Below are 26,728 nucleotides of genomic sequence, written 5' to 3' on the forward strand. Positions count from 1 at the left end.
GTGCATATTCTGCTTTATGATGTTTTTATTCCCCCGGATTGAATGATCTGGGGTATATTGTTTTTGGTCTGCCTGCCTGCCTGCCTGCCTGTCTGTCTGTCAGTCTGTGGAAATCTTTAACCTTGGTTAAAGTTTTGCAGTAATTAATAACTTTTGCAATATTGAAGATAGCAACTTGATATTTGGCATGCATATGAATCTCATGGAGCTGCACATTGTGAGTGGTGAAAGGTCAAGGTCAACCTTCAAGGTCAAAGGTCAAATATATGGCTTCAAAGGGGCGTCAAAACTTTAACCTTGGTCATAACTTTTGCAGTATTGAAGATAGCAACTTGATATTTTGCACATTTTGAGTGGTGAAAGGTCAAGATCAAGGTCATCCTTCAAGGTCAAATTTATGGCTTCAAAGCGGCGCAATAGGGGGCATTGTGTTTCTGACAAACACATCTCTTGTTTCAATCTGGACATGTTTATTCATAGCATGTAAGTGCAATGAAACATATTGAAAGGTAAACATACTAAATATATTAATTAAACTCAGTGTAATACATCAATACTACAACAAACTTTAGTGTGCTTGTTAATGGTTTTTCAAAATTTCCCCAAAACTGCCTCTAAGGTGCTTACATTTTGCCCCAAGTTCTGCTTCTTGACACTTGTTTTGCCCTTCTTTAATTAGCAGCACATTAAAATGCCCCTTTAAATGTTCTTGGCTATGCTATGCCATCTAGGATAAAGCAATAGAGACTGCACATGTTAATCTGGGACATATCTTTAGGCACACACATTTGGCCCCATTTTCTTAGAGGGAGACTCTATAAAAAGTGTTTTTATTGTAGCTCGAGAGTTTGCTGGGATTCCTTCAGGAGAGCTCAGAGCATCTCCAGCAGGCTGACTATGACAGTGCATACAAGGTCTGGTCGGGCTTTGATATTGTGGCCCGTCTTAAAAATGTCGGGCTCGGACCTGACAACTACAAGGAAGTAGAGGTAAATATTGGACCTGACATCTACAAGGAAGTAGAGGTAAATATTGGACCTGACACCTATGAGTAAGTAGAGGTAAATATTTGGCCTGACACCTACAAGGTTGTAGAGGTAAATATTGGACCTGACGCCTACAAGGAAGTAGAGGTAAATATTGGACCTGACACCTACAAGGAAGTAGAGATAAATATTTGACCTGACACCTATGAGTAAGTAGAGGTAAATATTTGACCTGACACCTACAAGGTTGTAGAGGTAAATATTGGACTTGACACCTACAAGGAAGTAGAGGTAAATATTGGACATGACGTCTACAAGCAAGGAGAGGTTAATATTGGACCTGATTCATACAAGGAAGTAGAGGTAAATATTGGACCTGACACCTATGAGGAAGTAGAGGTAAATATTGGACATGACGTCTACAAGGAAGTAGAGGTAAATATTGGACCTGACACCTATGAGGATGTAGAGGTAAATATTGGACCTGATTTATACAAGGAAGTTACAGAAAATATTGGACCTGACACCTACAAGGAAGTAGAGGTAAATATTGGACCTGATTTATACAAGGAAGTAGTGGTAAATATTGTACTTGATTCATACAAGGAAGTAGAGTTTAATATTGGACCTGACACCTATAAGGAAGTAGAGGTAAATATTGGACCTGACACCTTCAAGGAAGTTGAGGTAAATATTGTACTTGATGAATACAAGGAAGTAGAGGTAAAAATATGACCTGATTTGTACAAGGAAACAGAGGTTAATATGGGTTTTTGATTGGATTCACTGGGTTCAACAGTAGTTCAGTAATTTGATTTTGGAAACATTCTTAAGAGTCAAATGATGTGACAGAGTTGTGAACTTCTAATCCCACAACCTTTCAGCGTAGTTTCGAGGCTGCCATAAGTTCGGATGAAGATGTTGCAGTTCGTGACCGTCGTAATCAGCTTCTGAGGATGAGCAGTAGCACCGGCAAGCTGTTGGAGCAACTCTTCCAGATCCTGCACTACATGTACAGGGAGGACCTGAAATATGTTGAGGACTACAGGTAGGCATGATACATAGCTTGAGTCATATCAGGGGCGGCATTTTTCCAGCTATCTGAGAATTTCTGCTGATCACTTTTTCTTTTCTTTTTCTTCTAAAAATAGAGTAAATGCATAAAAAAATAAAGGTGAAGGATTCTATGGCAGTATTTCAAAAGCGATCTTAAAATGGGATTTTAAAACCTCTGCATAATATACTGGCAGCTTTATTCCAATATTGCACCAGTACAATTTTTGTAACGAGTGATGCAGTTGGCTGTTGTTTCCCAATTTTCCTATCAAAATTGGTCTTTGAATAATTTGTTGATTATTTGTTTAATGATTTGGTAAGAAAATGGCATCCCATCTTGTGTTATTTTAATAAAAACAGTGCTTCCATTTCTGACAGTTTAACACAATTCAAGTTAATGCACTATAATTAACAAGTAACAGACAGCACATTAATATGTGCTTACATTAAAGCTGTATGCACCTTTTAAATATTAACAAAAGAGCAAAATACTCTTGATATAGGATCCGAGACTCATATTGCATTGTTATAACTTCAGTGATTGTTGTTGTTGTTAAATTACATTTTCCCATTCCTATACCAAGATATATCTCACGCATTTAGCATGGCATCTCTATATGTGGACCTTAAAATATGAACGCAGGTTTTATGAGACGCCGTATTAGCTTCTAGTTAGAAGCTGCTTTTTAAAATGTGTTAAACGTGAATCAAGGGAGGTAACCCTATTCCATAATTATATCACTGGTTATCCCATCCCTCAAAAAAACAATGTTCAATAAAAGAATTGAGAGTTCATTTGCCCACCATCTGTCTGTTTGAAATATTATTTTGATGAAACATGTTTTGCAGAGTGTGAACCACATTTTGTTAGTAAATCAAAACTCTTTGTCAGAAATTGTGTCTCTCCATCCATCCAGAATTTTGTTTCTTTACGAGATCTCGGGAACTAATTAATGATAAGATTTAGATGATCTTTTTATGCAATATCCTTATAGATTTTTTATTTGCATATTATCTTGTCGTTGCACTCAAATGATTTTTTCATGAAGCTATTGCCCTTTGATAACAAGAAGTGCATTTAAGGAATGTTAATTTTCCATCTGAAATCTCAGGAACAAATGATCCACATTTGATGGAACTTTTTATGCAGTCTCCTTATAAAGAAGAAATGCTCCAGTAGACTAGGCATTCTGGGTCTTAGATTTTCTCAGAGTAATTGTCTCATTTTCTTTTTCCTATGCTATCAATTAGCCAATGCATCAACAAAGTGCACTAGTCTTGTGGGGTAGATATTTCAGCTTCACTGATATTCTTGATTTCTATGTGTTATTTGTGGGAAATGCCTCTTTCATGAGGTTGGTTCAAGCTAAGAAAGAATTTGTTACATTGAAATTTGAAACTAGCTTTAGAACACTTGCAAATCTGGGTCTACTCATTCCCTTAAATGGTAGTTTTTGTTTATACCGTAGGTATTCTCTTCTTAGCGAAGAGGCGGTGTCGTCTCTTCATAGCAAAGAGGCCGTGTCGTCTCTTCATAGCAAAGAGGCCGTGTCGTCTCTTCATAGCAAAGAGGCCGTGTCGTCTCTTCATAGCAAAGAGGCCGTGTCGTCTCTTCATAGCAAAGAGGCCGTGTATTCTCTTCATAGCAAAGAGGCCGTGTCGTCTCTGATTAGCAAAGAGGCCGTGTCGTCTCTTCATAGCAAAGAGGCCGTGTCGTCTCTGATTAGCAAAGAGGCCGTGTCGTCTCTTCATAGCAAAGAGGCCGTGTCGTCTCTGATTAGCCTATGTTGGGTGCACAGGCTAATCTGGGCAGACACTTTATGCACATGGCATATGCCCTGTTTACCAGCGTGACTATTTTTCTGTCCACCAATATGTCAGCTATGCCTAGAATGTCCTCTGGGTTTGCCTTTCAGAGTCTGTGTCCTGAAGTCCACACAGTTTGTACCGAATCGAGACACTGTGAGTATTCATTCGAACCTGATTTCTGTCTTGTGCAAGCTTGTAACCAGTGTTGTTGTTTTTGGATAGACTTAGTGCCACAAGCCTGTGAATATTGTAGATGTTTGTTATCCCTTAGCAATGCATGGCGCACCATGGACGAGCATACAGTGTTACCCATGACTGTCTGTTTAAGTGTTTATGTCTGCTTTCTTTCCATCATGTGCGCATGCATGTGTGATATTTTGGGTCATGCTCATCATCATGACTTTGTTACACTGAACACTTGAAGTTTTAGTTTATTCCTTATATGTATATATTGAAAGTACATAAGGCCTATAATTTTATTATTCAAAATGGGATTTTGATATTAACTCTTTCAGTGCTGGAATCAAGTTTTAAAGGCCTTTGCAAACAGTTTGGATCCTGATGAGACGCCACAAAATGTGGCGTCTGATCAGGATCCAAACTATTTGCTATTCTGATAGTATTCTTTGGAAAAAAAAGAAGAAAATGCTAATTTTAGAAATTCAGCAGACGACATTTTAGCAGACAACAAATTTCCCAGCATGCAAAGGGTTTACTTGCATAAATAATCATACTTTCAAGACAATTTGTTGTATGCAAAACAATTTCCCTCACTTCAAGGCAAAGAGTACTGAGTACTCTTGAAGTTTTCACATAATCCTTGTATGGATATAGGGAACTACATGTTTATGTGCAGCCACAATTTTTAAATGTTGTATGTTATTTGGAAATAAATAGGTAGCAATCATCATCAAAGTAAGATGATGTTTTGCGTTGAACAACCATGTTTTAAACAGTAGGATCTTGGACTTTGTGCATTTATTTAAATGGATTATTGGATTTTAAAATGAATAGGGACAATATATGACTTTAGTTTCAATTTGCCAATTGTGAATAAGCTTAATGCGATACAACAGTTACAAAGTTACAAACAATCTCTAGTACTCCCATTATTTCTGCCTCGTAACACTGGTTTCTGTGTTTAATTACATATACTGAGGGATACAGTTTTCTTATAGTCAAATCTTCGTATGTAAAAAAAAGTGTTTATTTACTAGAGCTTTGATAGTGCAAGATCTGATGTGAAATTAGATGTTGGGAAATCTTTACACTGACCACAATAGTTCTCTGAAAATAACGTGCACTTGAATAACAAATTTAAGATACTTTAGACAATAGATTTCCGTGTGTCAAAGGTATGTTTATTGTAGAATAATATGCATACATGTAATCAAGTTGCAAATGTTTTAAATCAAAGCTTTAGTTTCTTTAGTAAATTTTATTCTCATTTTAGGGTGACCGATGGCTGGGCAAGAACAGAAGAGGTAGGAATTGTGTTTGTAATTCACAACTATTATTTATTAATCATTTACAATTAACATGAAACATTTAATTAATGATCTATGCAGCCTTCTTTACCCAAGTCACCCAAGTCACATGCTTTGTCTGCAGTGCTGGGCCTTTATGTGTCATTCTTGAAGCTGAAGTGTGCTCACAAAGCAATACAACATCTAAAATATGCGAGTTTCACTTTCCAAATTGTAGCAATTAACACGACACAATAATGTATTGCTTAATCCAAAATGAGATTAGAGGTTAGCGGTTATTACTTATAACATTGGATATCTAAAAATAATTAACAAAATGACTTATTGATGTACAAAATAACTTTCAGGAATACACTTGAACAGTAAAATACGCAATAACTGATGCAAAGTCCTGGTATTCCATATGTATCACAGATACTATGTGACATGAACTTTAACATGAGATCATTGTCATGTAGCAATTTCAATCTCAGATACAAACACATGTACAATATATTTGTGTACCTCATGCAGTTCTTTATAAATGAAATGCTTATTGCCAAATTCGTTCAAGACCAATGGGTACCTGAGTGCACTTCTAATTGGTAACCTTCAAGAAAATAAGCCAACATCGATTTTTTTGACAATCACACAACAGTGTTATTATTCCCCCGAAGTGTGGCATAAAGTTTTTTAACTGTCCGTCAGTCCGTCCGTCTGTCTGTCTTTCCGTCAGTCAGTCTGTCAGTCCGTCCGAAAACTTTAAAATTGCCCATAACTTTTGTAATATTGTAGATAGCAACTTGATATTTGGCATCCATGTGTATCTCATGTAGCTGCACATTTTGAGTGGTGAAAGGTCAAGGTCAACCTTCAAGGTCAAAGGACAAATATATGGCTTCAAAGTGGCGCAGTAGGGGGTGACAAACACATCTCTTGTTATATGCCTGTTAAAAAAAATCGGGACGTATTATAGTTTCCCCTTGGCGGCGGGCGGGCGGCGTCCACAGCAGTTTCCGCTCTCTAATTCAAATAGTTTTCATCTGATCTTCACCAAACTTGGTCAGAAGTTTTATCTAGACAATATCTAGGTCGAGTTCGAAAATGGGTCATGCCGGGTCAAAAACTAGGTCACAGGGTCACTTAGTGCCTTTCAAGCATTTAGCATGGTGTCCGCTCTCTAATTGAAGTAGTTTTCATCGGATCTTCACCAAACTTGGTCAGAAGTTGTATCTGGGCAATATCTAGGTCAAGTTCGAATACGGGTCATGCCTGGTCAAAAACTAGGTCACTGGGTCACTAAGTGCATTTCAAGCATTTAGCGTGGTGTCATCTCTCTAATAGAAATAGTTTTCATCCGATAATCACCAAACTTGGTGGGTCAAAAAAGTTGATTACAGGAATATTTAGTGCATTACAAGCATTTAGCATGGTGTCCGCTCTCTAATTGAAGTAGTTTTCATCCGATCTTCACCATATCTGGTAGAATTTGTGTCTAGATAATATCTAGGTCAAGCTCAAATATTGGTCATGCCGGGTCAAAAACTAGGTCATGAGGGCACTTTGTGCATTACAAGCATTTATCATGGTGTCCGCTCTCTAATTGAAGTAGTTTTCATCTGATCTTCACCAAATTTGGTCAGAAGTTGTGTGTAGATGATATGTAGGTCAAGTTCAAACATGGGTCATGGTAAAGTTTTCAAGTTGTCCAAAACCTTCAAACGGGCGTATCTTGTGATAGTTTGGCACTATTGCTCTATCTTTAATTTGATAAAGGGAAAAAAATAATTCTGTTTGTTTGCATACCAAGGTACTTTTGTACCCATTTTATGGACATTGTAATTTAAAATAACAACATTCCAAGCAAATTGTATCACAGTACAATATGAGGTATTCTATATTTCATAAGCTTTCCCAGGATAAATGTGAGAAGATTAATTGACTGTCATAATATACTGGTAACTAAAGTACTGCTTAATAGATCTACTGGAAGCACTGCCAAAAAATCACCTCTAGATCATTCTTTCATTGTTTCAAATTAGTTAATTATAATTTGAGTGCTTTAAAGCAGACTATACACAAGCACAAAGTACCAATTTAAGATTTTTTTATTATTCCAGGAATATATGTAGCGAGAAATAATGCGGTTGGACCTGTCAATTAGTGAACACAGGAAATTGACAAAAATCTCCAGTTTTCACTGACTTTTTAAAAAGTTAATTGCACCACAGGGACATTTCAGTGATTAGACATGTTGACAAAGTACATTTTATGAAAATCATTAGAAATGGCTGCCTTTAAATGCGTTCAGGCAGGATGAGAATCAAGACCAGGCCCTGATTTCTCGAAAAGTCTTAAACTGAACAGTTTTAGCTCTGTAACTTGAATTTGGATGAATGTATTGCTATGAAATGTTGTATACGGTTATCTTACATGAATTCCAAAATTAGGATTATATTAGGGGGCTGTTTGGTCATGATCAAAGTCATTGTTTCTAAAAATAGAAAACCAGCAAAAAAACACCAGAAAACTGGTGGTTTTTGGTGGAGTAACATTCTTTTTTACGCCCATTTAAAAAAATGTAAATTAACCTTAAAAATATAAATTAACCTTCAAAAAGTGTGCACAGCATACCATAGGGCCCAAAAACTGTTGAAATCTATTCTGTTATCTTGACTTGTTTAAGACAAATTACTCTCTTAGAATGTGATAAGTTATGGTTTATCAAAGAAATGAACTTCATCTCCCATGCTTATCAGAAGACAAAAAGAACAGTTCAAGCAGCCAGACTGCTCTCTCTCTCTCTCTTAGAGCAAGTCACATTTCTGGCGAGCATTAATATGTGCTAAGGTGTACAGACTGGGTATTCATACAATAAGTCTCATTCTGGGAAACTGGGGCTTAATGCATGGCTTTGGTGTCGTCCCAGATTTGTCTGTGCAATTATTCGTTAAATGGAAGTCTCTTCTTTGTAATAATCCAGTTTGAACACAAGGCGCCCCATTGGTGCAAAAAGGTACCATGTACCATTTAATTTTAATGTCGCATGTTACCTTTTTGCACCAATAGGGCAAAGTGGCGTCCCTGAATAGCTTGTGCTATGTGTGATGACACTTTCAACCTAAAATTGATTTCAGTGCAGACTGTACAAGTTAAATATGTATCTAAGTGGTAAAGGGTTAAATACGTATCTAAGTGGTAAAGGGTTAAATACGTATCTAAGTGTTAAAGGGTTAATCTTGGAGGACACTTTATATATTGACGGGCATGGATTAACCCCAGTTTTCCCAGAATGAGGACTCGGATGAACTTTGGTACAAACTGTCATTAAGTGGAACTACAAATATTTAAATCTTCAGTATAGCTTTGTAAATCATTGCTGTTTTAATAAAAAAAGGTTTTACAAATTATTTCTCCAATACAATGTATATAAATATGGGATAAATTATGGAAGCAATTATGATGTTAACTATTCTAACATGGATTGAAAATGTCTTTTAAGTTTTAATGATCAAGTATTGATTGATTTTGATTGATAAATTTATTCACAGTTAAGTATATACATCCCATCTTATTTTGGATTAGAATTTAGATTATTTTAGATTAAAACTATTTTCATATTGAAAATTATTATCAGGCTTTTGTGATGTGTTTTGACAGCAAGTTGATTAATTTGCCATTAATCAATAATCAAAACAAGATGTTGCTTCGTTGATTCTGATTTTAATTTATAATTTGTCAATGCTATGTTTAATTTAGCCTCGATGCAGAGCCATCTCCCATAAAAAGGTTACCGTATTCAGGAGTGAAATTAAATTACAGATTGTCATTCATTGTTTACGGTTGGAAATGAGTGTGATAACAATCTGAATGACATTGCGCAATATTTTGTTTTGTCATTTTAATATGTAATGATGGAACAGTAATGATGGAACATTGTGAATCTTCAACTGGCCTATTACATAGAGGATATTTGTTGGATCCGGTGGATTATCGATTTTAATTCACGAGTGATCATAGAAAATAATATTTTCACGAGTGGCGCATAATCCACGATAATCCACCGAATCCAACAAATTTTCTTTTTATTTAATGCATTTTTCACAGTTTATATACATTGTTCAAGAGTTTAACTAACGAATTTTGCTGGGATAATGACGTCATTTCGTCAAAAAAATGACGTCATTTCACAGTAAACAATGAAAATTATCGATAATTCTCACTGATAATTTTCACTGTTTGAAACAGTGAAATTATCAGTTTTAATTCACTGATATTTCTCTATAAACCACCGGAAAGCATTAAATAAAACATAATTTTCTACTGACAATGTTCTGATTGTTACAGTTTTGATTAGAAGATGAAAAAGATTGGTTTAATATCCTATAGATGATACATGTATTGTTTCATGAAAAAAAGCAAAATGACAGTATATAATAATCCATGTTTCGTGTTGTGTGTGCAAAGTGGTTTAATTTGATTATGAAAAAGTACCAATTAAATTTATATTATACAGTGTCATAAATGGATACAAATATACAAAATTATTAAAGTTTAGATTCTTCACAAAACTATCAATTTTTGTCGGTGTCATGATCGCTGCAGTTGTTATGATTTTATGGTTGTGTAAAAGCTGATTTTGTTATTTAGCAGAAACACTATATAATTTGCTCAGATTTAATGCCAAACTTACAGATAATTATATAAGAAAACTTACAGAAGCTTTGACATAATTAATCTAAACATATACAGTTTTGTTTGGATCTAAATTATTTTTATTAAAAGCTCATATTAAATGTGTTTTAATGATTTATGTAGGTGTAAGTAACAATCCAAATGTTTTTGCTGAATTTATTCCGTCTTCTCTCTGAATATTGAATGTTTTTCTATGCATCTCTTTTCTTAGAGGTACTATAAAAGCAACAAAAACTAGAAATGGCGCGGCAGAGGCCGACGCGTATCCCCACGCCGCATGTTTGACCCAGGGGCGCCCCATGGTTGATAATGGGTCCATGCATAGTTGAGATTGACCGTATTGTCATAAGAAAAGTTCAGTATCAATTAGAAGTGAATCGGTGTAGAAATGAAGAAATTATAGTAGAAGACAATTTTGGGTGGGTGTGGCCTATTGTGGGCGGGGCGTCCCAGGGTTGGTAAAGGGGCCATACATAGTTGAGATTGACCGCATTGTCTTAAAAGATGTTCATTATCAATTTGAAGTAAATTGGTGTAGAAATGAAGATATTATAGTAAAAGGCAATTTTGGGTGGGCGTGGCCTATGTGGGCGGGGTGCCCCAGGGTTGGTAATGGCGCCATGCATAGTTGAGATTGACTGTTTTGTCATAAAAAAGGTTCAGTATCAATTTGAAGTGAATCGGTGTAGAAATGAAGATATTATAGTAAAAGGCAATTTGGGTGGGCGTGGCCTATGTGGGCGGGGCACCCCAGGGTTGGTTATGGGGCCATGCATATTTGAGATTAATTGTATTGTCACAACAGAAGTTCAGTATCAATTTGAATTGAATCGGTGTACAAATGAAGAAATAATAGTAAAAGACAATTTTGGGTGGGTGTGGCCTATGTGGGTGTGGCCTATTATGGGCGGGTCTCCAGGGTTGGTAATGGGGCCATACATAGTTGAGATTGACCGTATTGTCATAAGAGAAATTCAGTATCAATTAGAAGTGAATCGGTGTAGAAATGAAGAAATTATAGTAAAAGGCAATTTTGGGTGGGTATGGCCTATTATGGGCGGGGCGCCCCAGGGTTGGTAATGGGGCCTTACATAGTTGAGATTGCCCGTTTTGTCATAAGAGATGTTCAGTATCAATTTGAAGTAAATCGGTGTAGAAATGAAGAAATTATAGTAAAAGGCAATTTTGGGTGGGCGTGGCCTATGTGGGCGGGGCGCCCCAGGGTTGGTAATGGCGCCATGCATAGTTGAGATTGACCGTATTGTCATAAAAGAGGTTCAGTATCAATTTGAAGTGAATCGGTGTAGAAATGAAGAAATTATAGTAAAAGGCAATTTTGGGTGGGCGTGGCCTATGTGGGCGGGGCGCCCCAGGGTTGGTAATGGGGCCATGCATAGTTGAGATAAACTGTATTGTCATAAGAGAGATTCAGTATGAATTTGAAGTGAATCCTTGTAGAAATGAAGAAATTATAGTAAAAGGCAATTTTGGGTGGGTGTGGCCTATGTGGGCGTGGCCTATATTGGCGGGGTGCCCCAGGGTTGGTAATGGGGCCATGCATACCTGAGATTGACTGTATTGTCATAAGAGAGGTTCAGTATCAATTTGAAGTGAACCTGTGTAGAAATGAAGAAATTATAGTAAAAGGCAATTTTGGGTGGGCGTGGCCTATGTGGCATGGGCGCCCCAGAGTTGGTAATGGGGCCATGCATAGTTGAGATTGACCTTGTTGTCATAAGAGAGGCTAAGTATAAATTTGAAGTAAATCGGTGCAGAAATGAAGAAGTTTATGTAAAATATCATAAAATGAGTGAAAATCTCTAACCAGGCCCCGCTCCAACCCCCATAACTTTTGACCCAGGGGTCAGATAAAAATTCTGTCACTGTCACCGTCGCACATATGCTCATAGCTACCATGTATGTAAGTTTCAAGGTTCTTGTGCTAATAGTGTAAGAGGAGCAGGTGGCCAGGACAGACGGACAGACAGACGCACATCAATACAATATCCCCACTTTTTCTCTGAAAAATTTGGGGATAAAAATTAGGCATCATTTTAGAAATATGTCAGTGAAAATCAGCATGCTTTCTGTAACAAGACAAAAACGCTCTTCCATAAAGTTTTTTTCTACTAGTAAATGTCTATCACATTGGATTGTCATGAATAATATGGAGATACAAAGTGTAAAAACTGCTGAAGATATCACTCTTTAGCCTGCTTGTTTGTAGACTTTGCGTCTAGTAAGGTGTCAGAAAAGGCGATTTTGACTTTACTCTTGTAATGGTCTGATGGGTGCGTGTGTAAAGTGAAAACAATTTCATGAAGGGTAAAGCTTTTAGGATGAACGCTGGTGTCATGTTTATTGTTATATTTTGTTCATTTTGTTGTTTTCCCCCAACACTTTGCAGGTACATGAATGGAAACTTGGGTATGAGAACAACAGATGGCAACTGTGAATATTTGCAGGGCTTTCATATCATGAATTTGCTTTTCATGGTACAAATACATTTAAAAAAAATAGAAACAAAGCACAATACAATTGTTACAGACTTAGTTTAGCTGGTTTGCATTAAAAGCGTAAAGGTATATTGTTTTTGGCCTGTCTGTCATTGTATGTGTGTGTCTGTCCCAAAACTTTAACCTTGCTCATAAAATGAAAACTCTTGGTCTATGTTCCTCATGTGTGCATGCATCTCATTGAGATCTAAAATCAAACATGGTTTGAGGTCACTAGGTCAAAGGTCATGGTCTATTTGACCTTTATTTGGTGTGAAAATAGTTGTGGGACTTTAAAGCGCAGTAGGGGGCATTGTGTTTCACAAACACAGCTCTTGTTTAATCTAATTTGGGGCAAATTTCAGTCCCTTGTATACAAAGATTAATTTTATCCAAATGACTGCCAAAAGTTCTCAATTGAATTTTTCAAAATCTTTTTTTAAATTGTATCATAACATTGCGTTCATCTTCCTTATCAGATCTGTAAAATGAAATTAGTAACAATGTATTTAAATACCTGTATTTTCAATATTATAGTATGTGGGAGCAAAAAAGAATATTATGTGAAGCAATAGAATTATACAGTTTTGTTTTCTTATATTTCATGTACTAATATAATTTGCATCTAATTAATCAGTTAGTGATAATACAACACTAAGTAATCTTGAATAAACCAAATACTTCCAATAAGAAACACTAATTTTACACGAAAACAAATTAAACTGGACTGTGCAGATACACTCAAGGGTTTTTCTGACTATTTTGGGAAAAGGAGTCTGACCAAATTGGGATTTTTTTATCGACAAAATTGGCCATTTTGGGAATATTTGCTTCAATGAAACGGCTCATTTGGGAAAAAAAATTGTGAATTTATCATGCTTAAATAGTTCAGTGGTTTAACAAATAAATTTGTTTTTATTTGTTATTTTGTCTTCATTTATATAAACAGATGCAATAAAGGGCATGTTCAACGTTTATTCAAGTACTGCAGTTTTGTTTTTCAGTTACAGTTACTCTCTGAGATAAAAACTGTACAGTCAAACCTTATAGCAGATATTTTTTACCAAAACAAACACTTGTTAGTCACACATGTTATAAGACACTTCATTCTTAAAAAAAAATATTTTGAAATTGGGATTTTAAAAAATAATTTCGGTTTGGGATCGGGTTTGTTTGCTTTGAAAGTGCCTCCGTTTTCCGGAGGCGCAGACAGTGCTGAAAAACCCCTGACACTTGAAGACACTCTATGATGAATGCCAACATCAGCAGACATAAACATAATCTGAGAGTTGAACAGAGACACTGCCTTACCCCTTGTCCCATTTATCGTCATTTATTAAGTTAACACAAATTATTTGTTATTATAGTTTTATTTGATACAATGTCTTTGTTTCCAGGGGGGTCAAGAGTGGAAGTGTTGACCCTTAACTTCTGGTGTATGAATCCTGCAGTGGTAAGATTGTCCGCTCTGTCCTTGTCCTGGGAAATATCTTGTGCTTGGTTGTGGCTCTGATTCTATTTATGCCCCCCTTCGAAGATATTGTTTTGCTCGGTCCATCTGTCGGTCCGTCCTTCGGTCCGTCCACCAGATGGTTTCCGGATGATAACTCAAGAATGCTTGCGCCTAGGATCATGAAACTTCATAGGTACATTGATCATGACTCGCAGATGACCCCTATTGATTATCAGGTCACTAGGTTAAGGTCAAGGTCACAGTGACTCGAACCAGTAAAATGGTTTCCTGATGATAACTCAAGAACGCTTACACCTATGATCATGAAAATTCATAGGTTCATTGATCATGACTGGCAGATGACCCCTATTAATTTTCAGGTCACTAGGTCAAAGGTCAAGGTCACAGTGACTCGAAACAGAAAAATGGTTTCTTGATGATAACTCAAGAGTAATTAGGCCTACGATAATGAAACTTCATAGGTTCATTGATCATGACAGGCAGATGACCCCTATTGATTTTCAGGTCACTAAGTCAAAGGTCAAGGTCAAAGTGACAGAAAACAAATTCACACAATGGCTGCCACTACAACTGACAGCCCATATGGAGGGCATGCATGTTTTACAAACAACCCTTGTTTAGTTGAATTTAGTAATTAAGTAATAAAGGTTATGTTAAGTTAAGAACTACTTATTTAACATTTAGAAAATAACATTGCACAGCTGGGCTGGATGCTTATAATCTGTCTGCAACCAGTATGATTTAACATTTGTTTAATAACTCCTTTTAATGCTCAAAACGTGTCATCAATTAAAACTACAGTTTCAGTTGTATTAAGATTTTTATTATTTCAATTGCATGGTATGTTTACAAATAAAAAATTCTTTGATTTATGGAATAATTGTATTTATCGTTGTTGGCTAAGACTGATTGTGATTATATTGGCATAGCAAATACAAATAATGGCCGGCTCATAGTGTCAATAGGCACTTTTTAAAGTAACTATGTTTGTTGTATAATTTTATGCTCTGTTGAGTAAAAAGTTGTAGAAACTTTTACAATATGCCCAATTATTATCCAATTTTCTAGTCTTCATGGGCAATTTTTTTCTCCCCCCCCAGGCTTTCTCAGACTTCAGTGTGTGTCGTAACGTCGTGTTGAGCAGCGGAACTCTCTCCCCTATGTCCACCTTTGCCTCTGAGCTTGGTACAGAGTTCCCTATACAGCTGGAGGCTAACCACATCATAGAGGACAAGCAGGTAACGGCCATCGCAGGACCGCAGAAGGCCATTAACAAGGTCTCAAAGGGTCATGGTTGTATATGCCCCCAGCCTTCGAGTAATATTTAATTGAAAACAAAATATATCATGTTTACTAGGAAAATCTGTATTTGAAATTGATTCTGTATATTTATTTGAAACAAATTATTTTTTTAATGAAACATCCACAAATTAGAAGAATTTTTATATAGGTTGAGAATAGTGTATATTGCAAGGTTGGGATTTCACTCTTGATTTGAGACTTGCTTTGACACGAAAGCAAGTTTTAATGCATGTGCATTAAGTGTTGTTGCAGATTAGCTTGTGCAGTTTGCACATGCTAATCAGGGACAACACTTTCTACCTAAACTGGATTTTTGCAAGTAACAACTTCCTCTAAATGAAAAATATAATAAAAGAGTAAAGTGTTGCCCTGATTAGCCTGTGGTAATCTGCCTATGTAGGTGTCTGTGAACGCTATTGGTGTGGGACCTAGTGGCCATACACAGCTGCAAGCTGTATACAAGAACATGGAGACCCTGGCTTTCCAGGATGAGCTGGGACGTCTCATACACCGTGTCTGTCAGGTCAGTCTGGGAGGATTGGACATCCTTATGTCAATTTATATTTTATTTTGTTCCCCTACCGGTTTCACCGGAGGGGACTTATGGTTTTCGCTCTGTGTGTCAGTCTGTCTGTCGCACTTTTCTGAATCCTTCCATACCTTTAAAAGTTCTTCATATTTTTTCATGAAAATTAAAAACATGGATAGATGGCAATATGCACATTATGCACGTCATTTCATTTTGTTATTACGTCAAAAATTCTGGTTGCTATGGCAACAAATATATATATATATAAAAAATCTGACAATGGCGGCGCTGGTAGGGGACATATATTGCTTAGCAATAGTCTTGTTAGAAATGTCTTTACTGTAAAACCATTATTATTCGTAAGGCATTCATTTTTAGCTTGGCTGTTTTCAGAGAAAACCCAAGGTATTGTCATAGCCAGCTCGTCGTCCGCCGGCGTCGTGCTAAAACCTTGACATTTTGTTAAGGTTTTGAACATTCGCTGTAAAATCAAAGTGCTTCCACCTACAACTTTGAAACTTCATATGTAGATGCACCTTGATAAGTTCTACATGCCACACCTATTTTTGGGTCACTAGGTCAAAGGTCAAGGTCAAGGTCATTGTGACCTCTAAAAAATTCTGACAAGCTTTCATTTATTCAAAACTGCACCCGCAGCCAAGTGTTGGCACCCTTTATGCGGTGCTCTTGTTGTCTATTTCATCAGTGGAATGATATTCAAATTTAAGATCCTTACGAATAATTATGTCCTACGTTAAAACAAAATTAAGACTGGATTACCGTTATAAAATCTAACGTAATCCACGCATACATACTTCGTCTGTTTCGTAGTCAAGATAAATCTGGTTTTGACACAAAGGGGTGTTCATTAAACTGCCTACTTAATTGACCTATGACATTGCAGTAAAATGCGAATGCTGTTAAGCTTTATTGAATGCGTTGACATGGTTGAGGTAGAATAGTAATGATTAGCTCTAATTGTTAACAACTTTATTACCCATTGTGTATTTTGATGGTGTTGCAGATTATGCAGCCATCACACAGTGGATACGAATCAAAGACAATAAACGCAATTAAAAGAACACGATGTGTGAGCAACACCTAACTTAAATTGATTCTGCACATTTATTACAAATTTATAAAGAACATATTGATTTGTGGTTGGTTGTTTTCATTTAACTATGATAGTAATTGAATGAAACTAATTGACAATTGGCTTCATTGTTGCAAACACTTGTTAACAGTTATTCAGTCCCACTAATTTATCATAACAATTAACTTGTCAATTGCATACTATAATAAGGGCCGATTACCATCACCTGATAACAAAAGGCCCCACCTCCTGCAAGGTGACTCCCATGTGTCCTCCCCCCTTTCCGGACCACGATTTGTCGGAAATGTATTACAAAGACATTGAATATTGACTGACACATCTTTTTTAATATATTATTATTCAAAATAAAAAAGTTGGCGAATTTAAATGCTGATGAAATCGTCATTTGAAAAAAAGGACAAACATTTTGTGCCGACGAAAGTAAATTGTTTCACATTATAAAATAAAACTGCATTTATTGTAAAACATTTTGTTTTGTGTTTTGATATTTGTTGTAATAACATAAGTTATAAACTGATGTAGGCTCAACATGACTCATTATAGCCGCTTTGTGATAAGACCATCGACCGCCTCTGGACTATGTTTAAAACTAACCTCCTCAAACTTATGGAAAAACACATTCCCTCTAGACTCCTTAGAGGCAACAAGACCAAGAAGCCTTGGATCAACAAGAAAGTAAGGTCAGTGCTGCGCAGGAAGACGCGTCTATATACAAGAATGAGAAGAACCAAAAGTGAAAGTGACCTAAGAAAGTATAAGGAATCAAAACAACAAGCCCAGAAAGTGGAAAGACAATCATACTGGGAATATATTAATAACATAATAGAAATTGAAGATCCAGATACGAGCCAGCCAAGTAAACAAAAAAGATTCCGGACATATATCAAATCACTTAGAAAAGATAGAACAGGAATAACGCCCCTGAAAGACAATGGTCGGCTCTTCAACGAAGCCAAGGATATAGCCGACATTCTAAACCGCCAATACTCTTCTGTCTTCACTAGAGAAGACCAGACCCATGTACCAGAACCAACAGGACAATCATCTCCATCTATGAGTGACATTGTGGTGACAATAGAAGGAGTTAAGAAACTCCTTGACAAAAGTAACTCTAACAAAGCGACAGGGCCAGACCAGATACCAGCTCGGATACTTAAAGAATGCTCTGCAGAGCTTGCACCTATCCTGACGCTGGTTTTCAACGAGTCACTACAGCAAGGCGAGGTCCCAGAAGATTGGCGCCAAGCCAACGTCACAGCCATCTTCAAGAAGGGTTCAAGATATGAGGCCAGCAACTACCGCCCCGTGTCTCTGACCAGTCTCTGCTGTAAACTCCTGGAACACGTCATTGCCAGCAACACTTTAAAACACCTGGACGAGCTTAACATTCTCTTGAACTGCCAGCATGGCTTCAGAGCACAGCGAAGCTGCGAGACCCAGCTACTTACGCTAAGTCACGAGCTCGCGTGCTCACTTGACAAAGGCACCCAGACCGACATGGTCGTGCTCGACTTCAGCAAGGCATTCGACCGGGTCCCACACCAACGCCTACTCAAAAAATTGGGCCGCTACGGCATCCGAGGAAACACCCACAGATGGATTGCATCATTCCTGTCCAACCGTGCCCAGCAGGTCATTGTGGAAGGCACCACCTCTGATCAGGTTCCGGTAGTCAGCGGCGTGCCCCAGGGTACTGTCCTAGGGCGGCTGCTATTCCTAATATTCATCAACGACCTACCAGACGGACTGAAGTCATCTACAAGGCTGTTCGCTGATGACTGCATTGTCTATCGCCAAATCAGAGCCAAAGAGGACTGTGACATCCTGCAGAGCGACCTTCAAACATTATCTGAATGGGAACAAACATGGGGTATGGAGTTCCACCCACAGAAATGCAGTGTACTTAGAGTCACCCGGAAGCGCCATCCAATAGAGCATCCATACCTATTGAAAGGAACAACCCTTACTGTGGACAAAACAACAAAATACCTTGGTGTGGACATCCACTCTACACTGTCTTGGAACACTTATATCGATCGAACCACCAAAAAAGCAAACAACATGCTGGGCTTCCTACGTAGAAATCTTCGGCACAGTTTTCAAGCCACAAAAGTCAATGCCTATAAGACACTAGTCCTACCCCATTTAGAATATTGCGCATCAATCTGGAACCCTCACACAAAAGAACAAGTAAAGAAAATCGAAATGGTCCAAAGAAGAGCTGCACGTTTTACCACCAACCGTTACCGCAATACCAGCAGCGTTACCGATATGTTGAACCTACTTCAATGGGAGTCTCTTGAGGACAGACGCACAAAACTCCAACTAGTGATTCTGTACAAGATAATACATGACCTGGTTGACATACCAAGTGTTGCCTAACAATCAGAAGCACCAGTGTGAACACGTCGGAATATGCATAATTTGACCTACAACCACTACTCAACATCATCAGATGTCTTTAAGTTCAGCTTCTTCCCCAGAACCATCCCAGTGTGGAACAGACTACCAGCTACAGTAGCTGAGGCCCCCTCTTTGGTATCCTTCAAGAGGGAGCTAGCGACGCTGCACTTATAACAAGGGGTTTCACTCCCAGCTGGCCTTATGACCAGCTGGGATTATCTCTCTTTATCCTTCCTTCTACTATGTATCTATCCTTATTATTCCTAATTTAAATATCATGTGCTTTATCTGTATTATCTCTCCTAACCTTATATCCCCTGTATATTTTCTATTATATTGTACTTAATTAGTATCACATCTTTTATTTTTATATCATCTATCTTTCTATCGATCTCTTTACCCTTGTATTAAGCGCCACTACCCGTTGAGTAATTGTCAAGTTTGACTGGTCAACGTACCAATGTAGATAGATGTAGATGTTAGCACTGTGAGTTCAGTATGTTTGTTAGTTTATGGGTATTACCAATTTAAGCCCCTTTGTAAGTGTGTTTGTCTGTATGATGTATAACGCCTATTGGGACCCCTTTCTTAGCACCATGTGTTAAGTGTGTTGTGTGTAATATGTGTTTTGCCAATTGGAGCCCCTCTCTTAGAGCCATGTGGTCAGTGTGTCTGTTTGTTGCCAGATTGTACCTCATGGCGTGCTGTGTTTTCTGCCATCTTATCGGGCTCTGGAGACATTCTCAAGGCGGTGGAAGGTAAGATATTACCACGGTTCAATATTCTAATGTTTCACTGTCATAATCACAAGGTATGAATGAGTTGTCTGCATAATGTTTCTTATGGTCAATATTAATAGAATTACTTTGATAAAATGTATACATATAAACATGTTTATGTAACATTACCAATCTTCATGAGACTTGGACAGAACATTTGCTCTAAAGATATCTCAGAGTTTGAAAATAAAAATGTGCCTGGAAATCAAATATTTATGTTCATAAAGTACTATGATTATTTAAAACTCTTTCCTGTCAGAATGGTTTAGTTCCTAGGTGAGCCCCTAAGGACTCTGGCCATCTTGTTTAGCGTTGTGATAAATCCACGCAATAACATCGCCCTCTTGATTATCATCAATGATGATTTGACGAATAGGTTTGAGCTGTACTGCATAAATGCAGTGTTCTCTATCAAAATTTTAGTAACCAGTAAGATTGTCAAATTAATAAGCGACTGAACACTCACTAAAATAGGCACTTTTTGCGCTGTTTTGAATAAGTATTTTTTTTTAAAGGGGGCCGGCGCCTCTATTCTTAGTAAGTGGTGAAATTGCCAGCCACCTGTGCTTCCAGAAAACATTGCATTTATGTCACACTGTTGAGGACATTGCAACTTAGCTGAATTGATCACTAGCTGGAAAAATTGGTCTTATATGCATCTGTTATGTTCTCTTTCCTATTCTGTATGTTGGTAGTTGTGAACATTTGATAACGAAGCCTCAGTCAAGGAGAAGTTTGTTACTGTGACTTACTTAACCCTTTCCCACTTATTAGCAAAGTGAAAATGGCTATGTGCAAATAGCATAAAACCAGAACAGCCTGCGATTAACTCACAATCTGTTTAGATTTAATGCTGTTTGCTGCTCATGAGTATCTAAAGGTTGGAAATGAAGCCTTTAAAACTTGAATAAAGTATAAAACGTCTTTAATTAAATTAAAATTTATAATTGACTGCAAATGCGTGAAAATATGTATCTAAGTGGTAAAGGGTCAATAGCTGATATAAAGTGTAGTCAAAGTATTTGAGGCTTTTCTGGGAAAATTTGGCTTCATTTGTGTGTGTTAAGTCTTATGCCAGATTAGCCTGTGCAGTTTAGAAGACATCACCTTTAAGCAAAAAATTTGATAAAAGCAGTGTCATCCCTGATTGACCTACTCGGACTGCACAGGCTGATATGTGATGACACTTTACACACATGCATAAAGCCCATATTTCCCAGAGCAAGTATTGTTGTATATTTCCATGTCAGCTCACGGGTCTGTGGAAGGAGTTGTGTAGTCGCAAGCGAGTGATGATGGAGCCTCGGTCGGCGGACAGGGAGGAGTTTGACGGGATGATGCAGGCATTCTACGACGTGGTTAGTGGTGACACTTCCAGCAGCTACGTAAACGAAGGTATGGAAACCTTGGTAACAGGTACAGGAATATTGGAACGCAACAAACATTTATTATCATGAAAGCAATTCTTGTTACCTTTTTCTACTCTTCTTGTTAAGGTAAGTGAAAAAAAGCCTATTCAATACAGGACAATACATAGGTATGTCAAACAAAGTTATGGACTTAAAACTGATACATATATTTCCCATAAGTCAGAAAGATATTCTATATTTTGCAATGCTACTTTATTTATTCAATTGAAAAGGCCTATTTCCTGTAGGGTTATTGTGATATATACCAGGCAGAAAATTAATATTATGATATTAAACAGACTTCCAAAAAAACTAGTAGTTCTGCCAGACACGATGGACACATTTCAGTTGGTCTAATATTAATTCATTTATGCCTAGTGGTCTCTCCCACCCTTCTAAATTGGATCAATTTATTTCCAAAATTAGGGATGTCTAGTATATTTATTTCTATATTTAGAATATTTTTAACAGAAATTCCTTTAAGCAAACAGCGCAAACCCTTATGAGACGCTGCATCATGAGGCGTCTCATCTGGGTCTACGCTGTTTGCCAAGGCCTTTTTTCTAGACGCAAGGCATAAATGGGTTAATTCACACAGAATAAGGCCATCAAACAACATTTTTCAAATGCTCATTCTTAAAAAAAGATGCTCAGCATAGGAACCCTTGCCACTGGTGGGCATTTTGACAGTGTCCAGAAGAACAATGTTTGCTAAATAACTTAAAAAGTTTAAATTGGATCATTGTTAATTGTGTGGAAAAATGCTAAAAATGTCCTTGTCATCTCTTAAATTCTATTAGTTTTCATCTGAGTATCATAAAACTTTGTGGTAATATTTGTGGGCACATAATCCCCACCAAGTGGGATAGCCAGCCAATTTATATGATAGACTTTATTATTAATTTTGTATGCCATATTATTGTTGTCTGCTATTTCAAATTGGTTTTCTTTCAATAACTTCAGATTGTGTTAACATGTCCTGGTGACACTATGATTGTAGGAAGCTTATATTGAGACTTTTAATGTAAAGTGGTGTCAAGGTCAGCATCAATTTTACTAAAAGTGGAAAACAAAGTTTTGACTGTGTGAAGGTAGCTGACATGTGTAGGTACCTCAGACATGGTGACCCACCTTTTGATTTCATATTGGGCCAGTTTGGTCAAGGTCACTGTTACATAGAAAAATAACGACCATTTCTGCATGATTTTGCATGCTGCTCTGAAGCTATGCTTGGCCCGATGTAATAAAAACCCCTTTTTAAAGTTGACAGCTCATACTTTTTTCTACATTGAAGAAGCTCTTTTTGATCCTGCCTTCAGTTGGTCTAGAGGAGGACACGTCTGGTATTGATGGAGCTCTGTTCTTTGCTGTATGTCGGGGCAAGGTCAGTGAAGGGATGGACTTTGCTGACAACAACGCCAGAGCCGTCATTACGGTATTTTTAATGAGCCACGCCCTAGAAAGTAGGAGCTTTATGCATACTGGTACAGTGTCGCCCCAGATTAATGTGTGCCTTGCTCCCATTCTAATCCATGAGAAACCTTTCTGCCTTAACTGGATTTTTGACAGGCTAATCTGGAATGACACGACAAAGATGCATTACACTATGTTTAGCACGATTTCTGCTTGCCTAACATACATTCCCACTGTTGACAATTTTTTGTCAGCGTAGACAATCATCAGAAGGTGTTATTGGGAAATCTATCTCATTGTTGATAATTGTTATCGCGGGGGACCACCGGGGCCATGGGGGTTCGCTGTGAAATACAGGGAAATGTTTAGTTTCTTCATGAAGTTTTACTTGTTGTTTATTTAAAGAATGTTTTTTGTTAACATTTCAAAAATGCTTTCTTGTTTGTGTATGTATAGCCTGCCAATATTTACATATACACACGTTACATGAACATGTAATTTTATATCAGACCATTTTAGTGATTTCTGTTTTTATTGTTACATGTATCGATGCAATATTACATTCGAGACTTTGGCAGTAGGTATTCAATGCATACTTTAATCTAAAAAGGTCAATTGTTGCAGAGTGACAATGTCTATACCTGTTTTGTTCAGTAACAAGTACATTTCTTCATATATTTTAAACTAAAACGTAATCGAAGGAATATTGTCATAAATATTTGTTCATTCAATATCACAATATAAAGATGACTTCTTTCTAGTTTAAAAAAAATATATCAATATCCGTTTTTATACGGGATATGTACAATAAAAAGATATGCATGTATTGCAATTTCATATTTGTAAAATTATCATGTATTTTAACAAATGTTTATCATATTAATAAAACAAATCTCTTCAGCGTTGTTATTACCTCCGTATTTTCTAAAAAAACATATTCTTGGTCGTACCTGAAATAAAAAGTAAAACAGTTTTTAAAAAGCCCACTGTAATATTTTGACTGGTTCTACTCAAGGCAATTTGGTATCAACATATGGAGTAATATTGTGATAAATACTGTTTTAAATATTATATGTAAATCAATATTAATCATCATGTTAAGATTCCTTCTTATATGTTGTTTACATATGTATTGAAATGAACTTGTTATAAACAAAGCACAGGTATAGTACAAATGAAATACTCGCCAACATGACAAATGAACTTTTAGCATGACTATGATATTAAAAAATCATTGAATTTAATATTTACTGCTGATTTATCGAATTTACGCATGTATGCGAATCAAAACATGTTCTGTTTTTATTAACTTGATAGGGAGCTATATATGTATAGGAATGAGCAAGCATTTTTGAAATGCTAACAAACACAAATCTGTAGTCAAAAAGAGCATGTAAAATTTCATGCAGAATTAATTGAAACAAAACACGAAGCATTAAACATAATCTATACTCAGGCTCGACGTAAGACATGTTAAATGATTCTGTAAAGAGGGTTAATATAATATAAAAGAGTGGAAGAAATGACGATTTAAATAAAAAGTATAACATAGAAATGAAAAAAATATGCACATGTTTATTCACATGTACCTGTGTTTCACCGCAAATTACTGGACCGCAGTGGTCCACCGAGCCCGGGGTGGTCAACTGTGATTGCAGTGGTTCACCATGAGATTTATTGCCCGATAACGCCAGCGCACAAGTTCTTATCAACAAATTTGATCAAGCCCAGTGATTTTTTTTTTGCTAAAAATTACCACAGATTTTTGGCTGCTTCCCAATCGCAAGAAAAACCCATGAACATGCACTTAAAAACAATTTTAATTCTGTTACTTATAATCATATTTATAATGCTTTATTTTTCCCAATTTCATGGTTTATTGCACTATTTTTCCCAATTTCATGGTTTATCGCGCTAATTTTCCCAATTCAAATGGCACAGGCTGTAACAAATAAAAGCAAAAAAATCACTGAAGCCTGTCACCGCGATTCGCCAGTGACATCACTGTGTTCCATGGTGTTCCAGAAAATTTCTGTCATCTGTAAATTCTGTCAACTGTGACTTGTATTGAAATTATTGCAGTATGCTCTAGTGATATGTTAAGATAGTTTGTGAATAGAACAATATTTACACTAAAACATTGTGTATTATATAATTTATGATTTAAATAATAATCTGTATTTGAAGTAATTGTTTGCTTTATTATTTTACATACTACACCAAAGTGATTATCATAAGTGGCACCATATGTGTATACCTTAATTGATACAAAATCATCTACTTGTAATATTGAACACGATTGTCAAGTCAGAAGATTCCGAAGATAGTCAGATAGATGAAGCTATCCGAAGTGCATTCCTCATTGATAATTGCTACAATGCAGTTGTTTATGTTTTATGTTTTAGGTTGGAATCCCCTTCCCAAATTTCAAAGACCTCCAGGTTGGTGAATCTCTTTGTTGTGTTTTTAAGCTAACTAATGCACAAAGTGCTCATGGTGATCTATTGTGATCACCTATGTAAAGTGTAAGTGCGTTGTTTGTCATGTCTCAACTTTTAGCTCATTGTTTGGCTAGAGGCCACATTTTCTTTAACCAATCTCAATAAAATTTGCTCAGAATTTTAATTAAAAAAAATATCTACCAGGTAGGCTCAGTTTTAATCTAGGTCATGTTGGATAAAAACTAGGTCACTGGGTAAAATCTTGGAAATCCTTGTTATCACTCTAGAAGCCACATTTATGAGTCAATCTTGATGAATTTTGGTCAGAATGTTTATCCTGACAAAGTCTACACTAAGTTTGATTATGGGTCACATGTGTCCAAAATCAAATGAAATCAAATGAAACTTTGATACGACGCTAGATGGCACATTCTTCTTGATGAAACTTGGTCATTATTTTTATCTTGATGATATCAAGGCTGAGTTCAAATCTGAGTCACATGGGTCCAAAATATAGGTCTCCAGGTCACATCCTCGAAAATCATGTTTTCCCTGAAGAGCACCGATTTATGACTTGATTTTTAGCTCGGCTGTTTTCGGAGAAAACCCGAGGTATTGTCATAGCCAGCTCATCATGTCCTGTCGTCCGCATCGTGCTAAAACCATAACATTTTGTCAAAGTTTTGAACATTGGCTCTAAAATCAAAGTGCTTCCACCTACAACTTTTTAACTTCAAGCTGCACCTTGACGAGTTCTACACGCCACACCCATATTTGGGTCCCTAGGTCAAAGGTCAAAATCACTGTGACCTCTAAAAAAAATAAAATTCTTACAAGCTTTCATTTATTCAAAACTGCACCCTCAGCCGAGCGTTGGCACCCGTTATGGGGTGCTCTTGTTATCGAACATGATCAGAATCTTTATCAAGAAAATATCTAGATTGAGTTTTAATCTGAGTCATGTGTGTCCTGGCAATCTAATTGAAACTTTGTCAAAATGTTACTCCTTACAAAATATCGGCAGAGTTTGATTATGGGCCACATGCATCTAAAAACTAGATCAACATAGCAAATCTTAGAAAAACCTTCAAACCACACTTGATGGCACATTTATGACTGCATTTTGATGATACTAGATAGGAATGTTTGTCTTTATAATATCAAAGCCAAGTTAGAATTTGGTAATCAAGTCTTTGAAACATATTGTTATCACTATAGATGCCACATTAATGTTTCAATCTTTATAAAACTTGAATAACATGCTTTATCTTGCTAATACCTAAGTGAAGTTTGAATGAGGGTTACATGTGTCCAAAACGTTGTCACCAGCTCAGTTTTTACAATCGGTTAATTCAAC

General features: G+C 36.7%; 1 protein-coding gene across 6 annotated transcripts in view; it reads left to right on the top strand.

Moving 5' to 3' along the window:
* Positions 1-26,728, top strand: part of LOC127840121 (Fanconi anemia group J protein homolog) — an 85,642-nt gene that overhangs the window by 37,314 nt on the left and 21,600 nt on the right. For all 6 annotated transcript variants that reach the window (XM_052368605.1, XM_052368590.1, XM_052368614.1 and 3 more), the window contains 11 exons: positions 840-989; positions 1,871-2,034; positions 3,959-4,004; positions 5,305-5,335; positions 13,905-13,960; positions 15,082-15,219; positions 15,684-15,806; positions 20,016-20,087; positions 21,359-21,503; positions 22,837-22,952; positions 25,336-25,371. In XM_052368605.1, the coding sequence (XP_052224565.1) occupies positions 840-989; positions 1,871-2,034; positions 3,959-4,004; positions 5,305-5,335; positions 13,905-13,960; positions 15,082-15,219; positions 15,684-15,806; positions 20,016-20,087; positions 21,359-21,503; positions 22,837-22,952; positions 25,336-25,371 (1,077 nt within the window). The remainder of the gene's footprint in view (positions 1-839; positions 990-1,870; positions 2,035-3,958; positions 4,005-5,304; positions 5,336-13,904; positions 13,961-15,081; positions 15,220-15,683; positions 15,807-20,015; positions 20,088-21,358; positions 21,504-22,836; positions 22,953-25,335; positions 25,372-26,728) is intronic.

This window comes from Dreissena polymorpha, chromosome 1 (assembly GCF_020536995.1).
Source record: "Dreissena polymorpha isolate Duluth1 chromosome 1, UMN_Dpol_1.0, whole genome shotgun sequence".
Classification (NCBI taxonomy): domain Eukaryota; kingdom Metazoa; phylum Mollusca; class Bivalvia; order Myida; family Dreissenidae; genus Dreissena; species Dreissena polymorpha.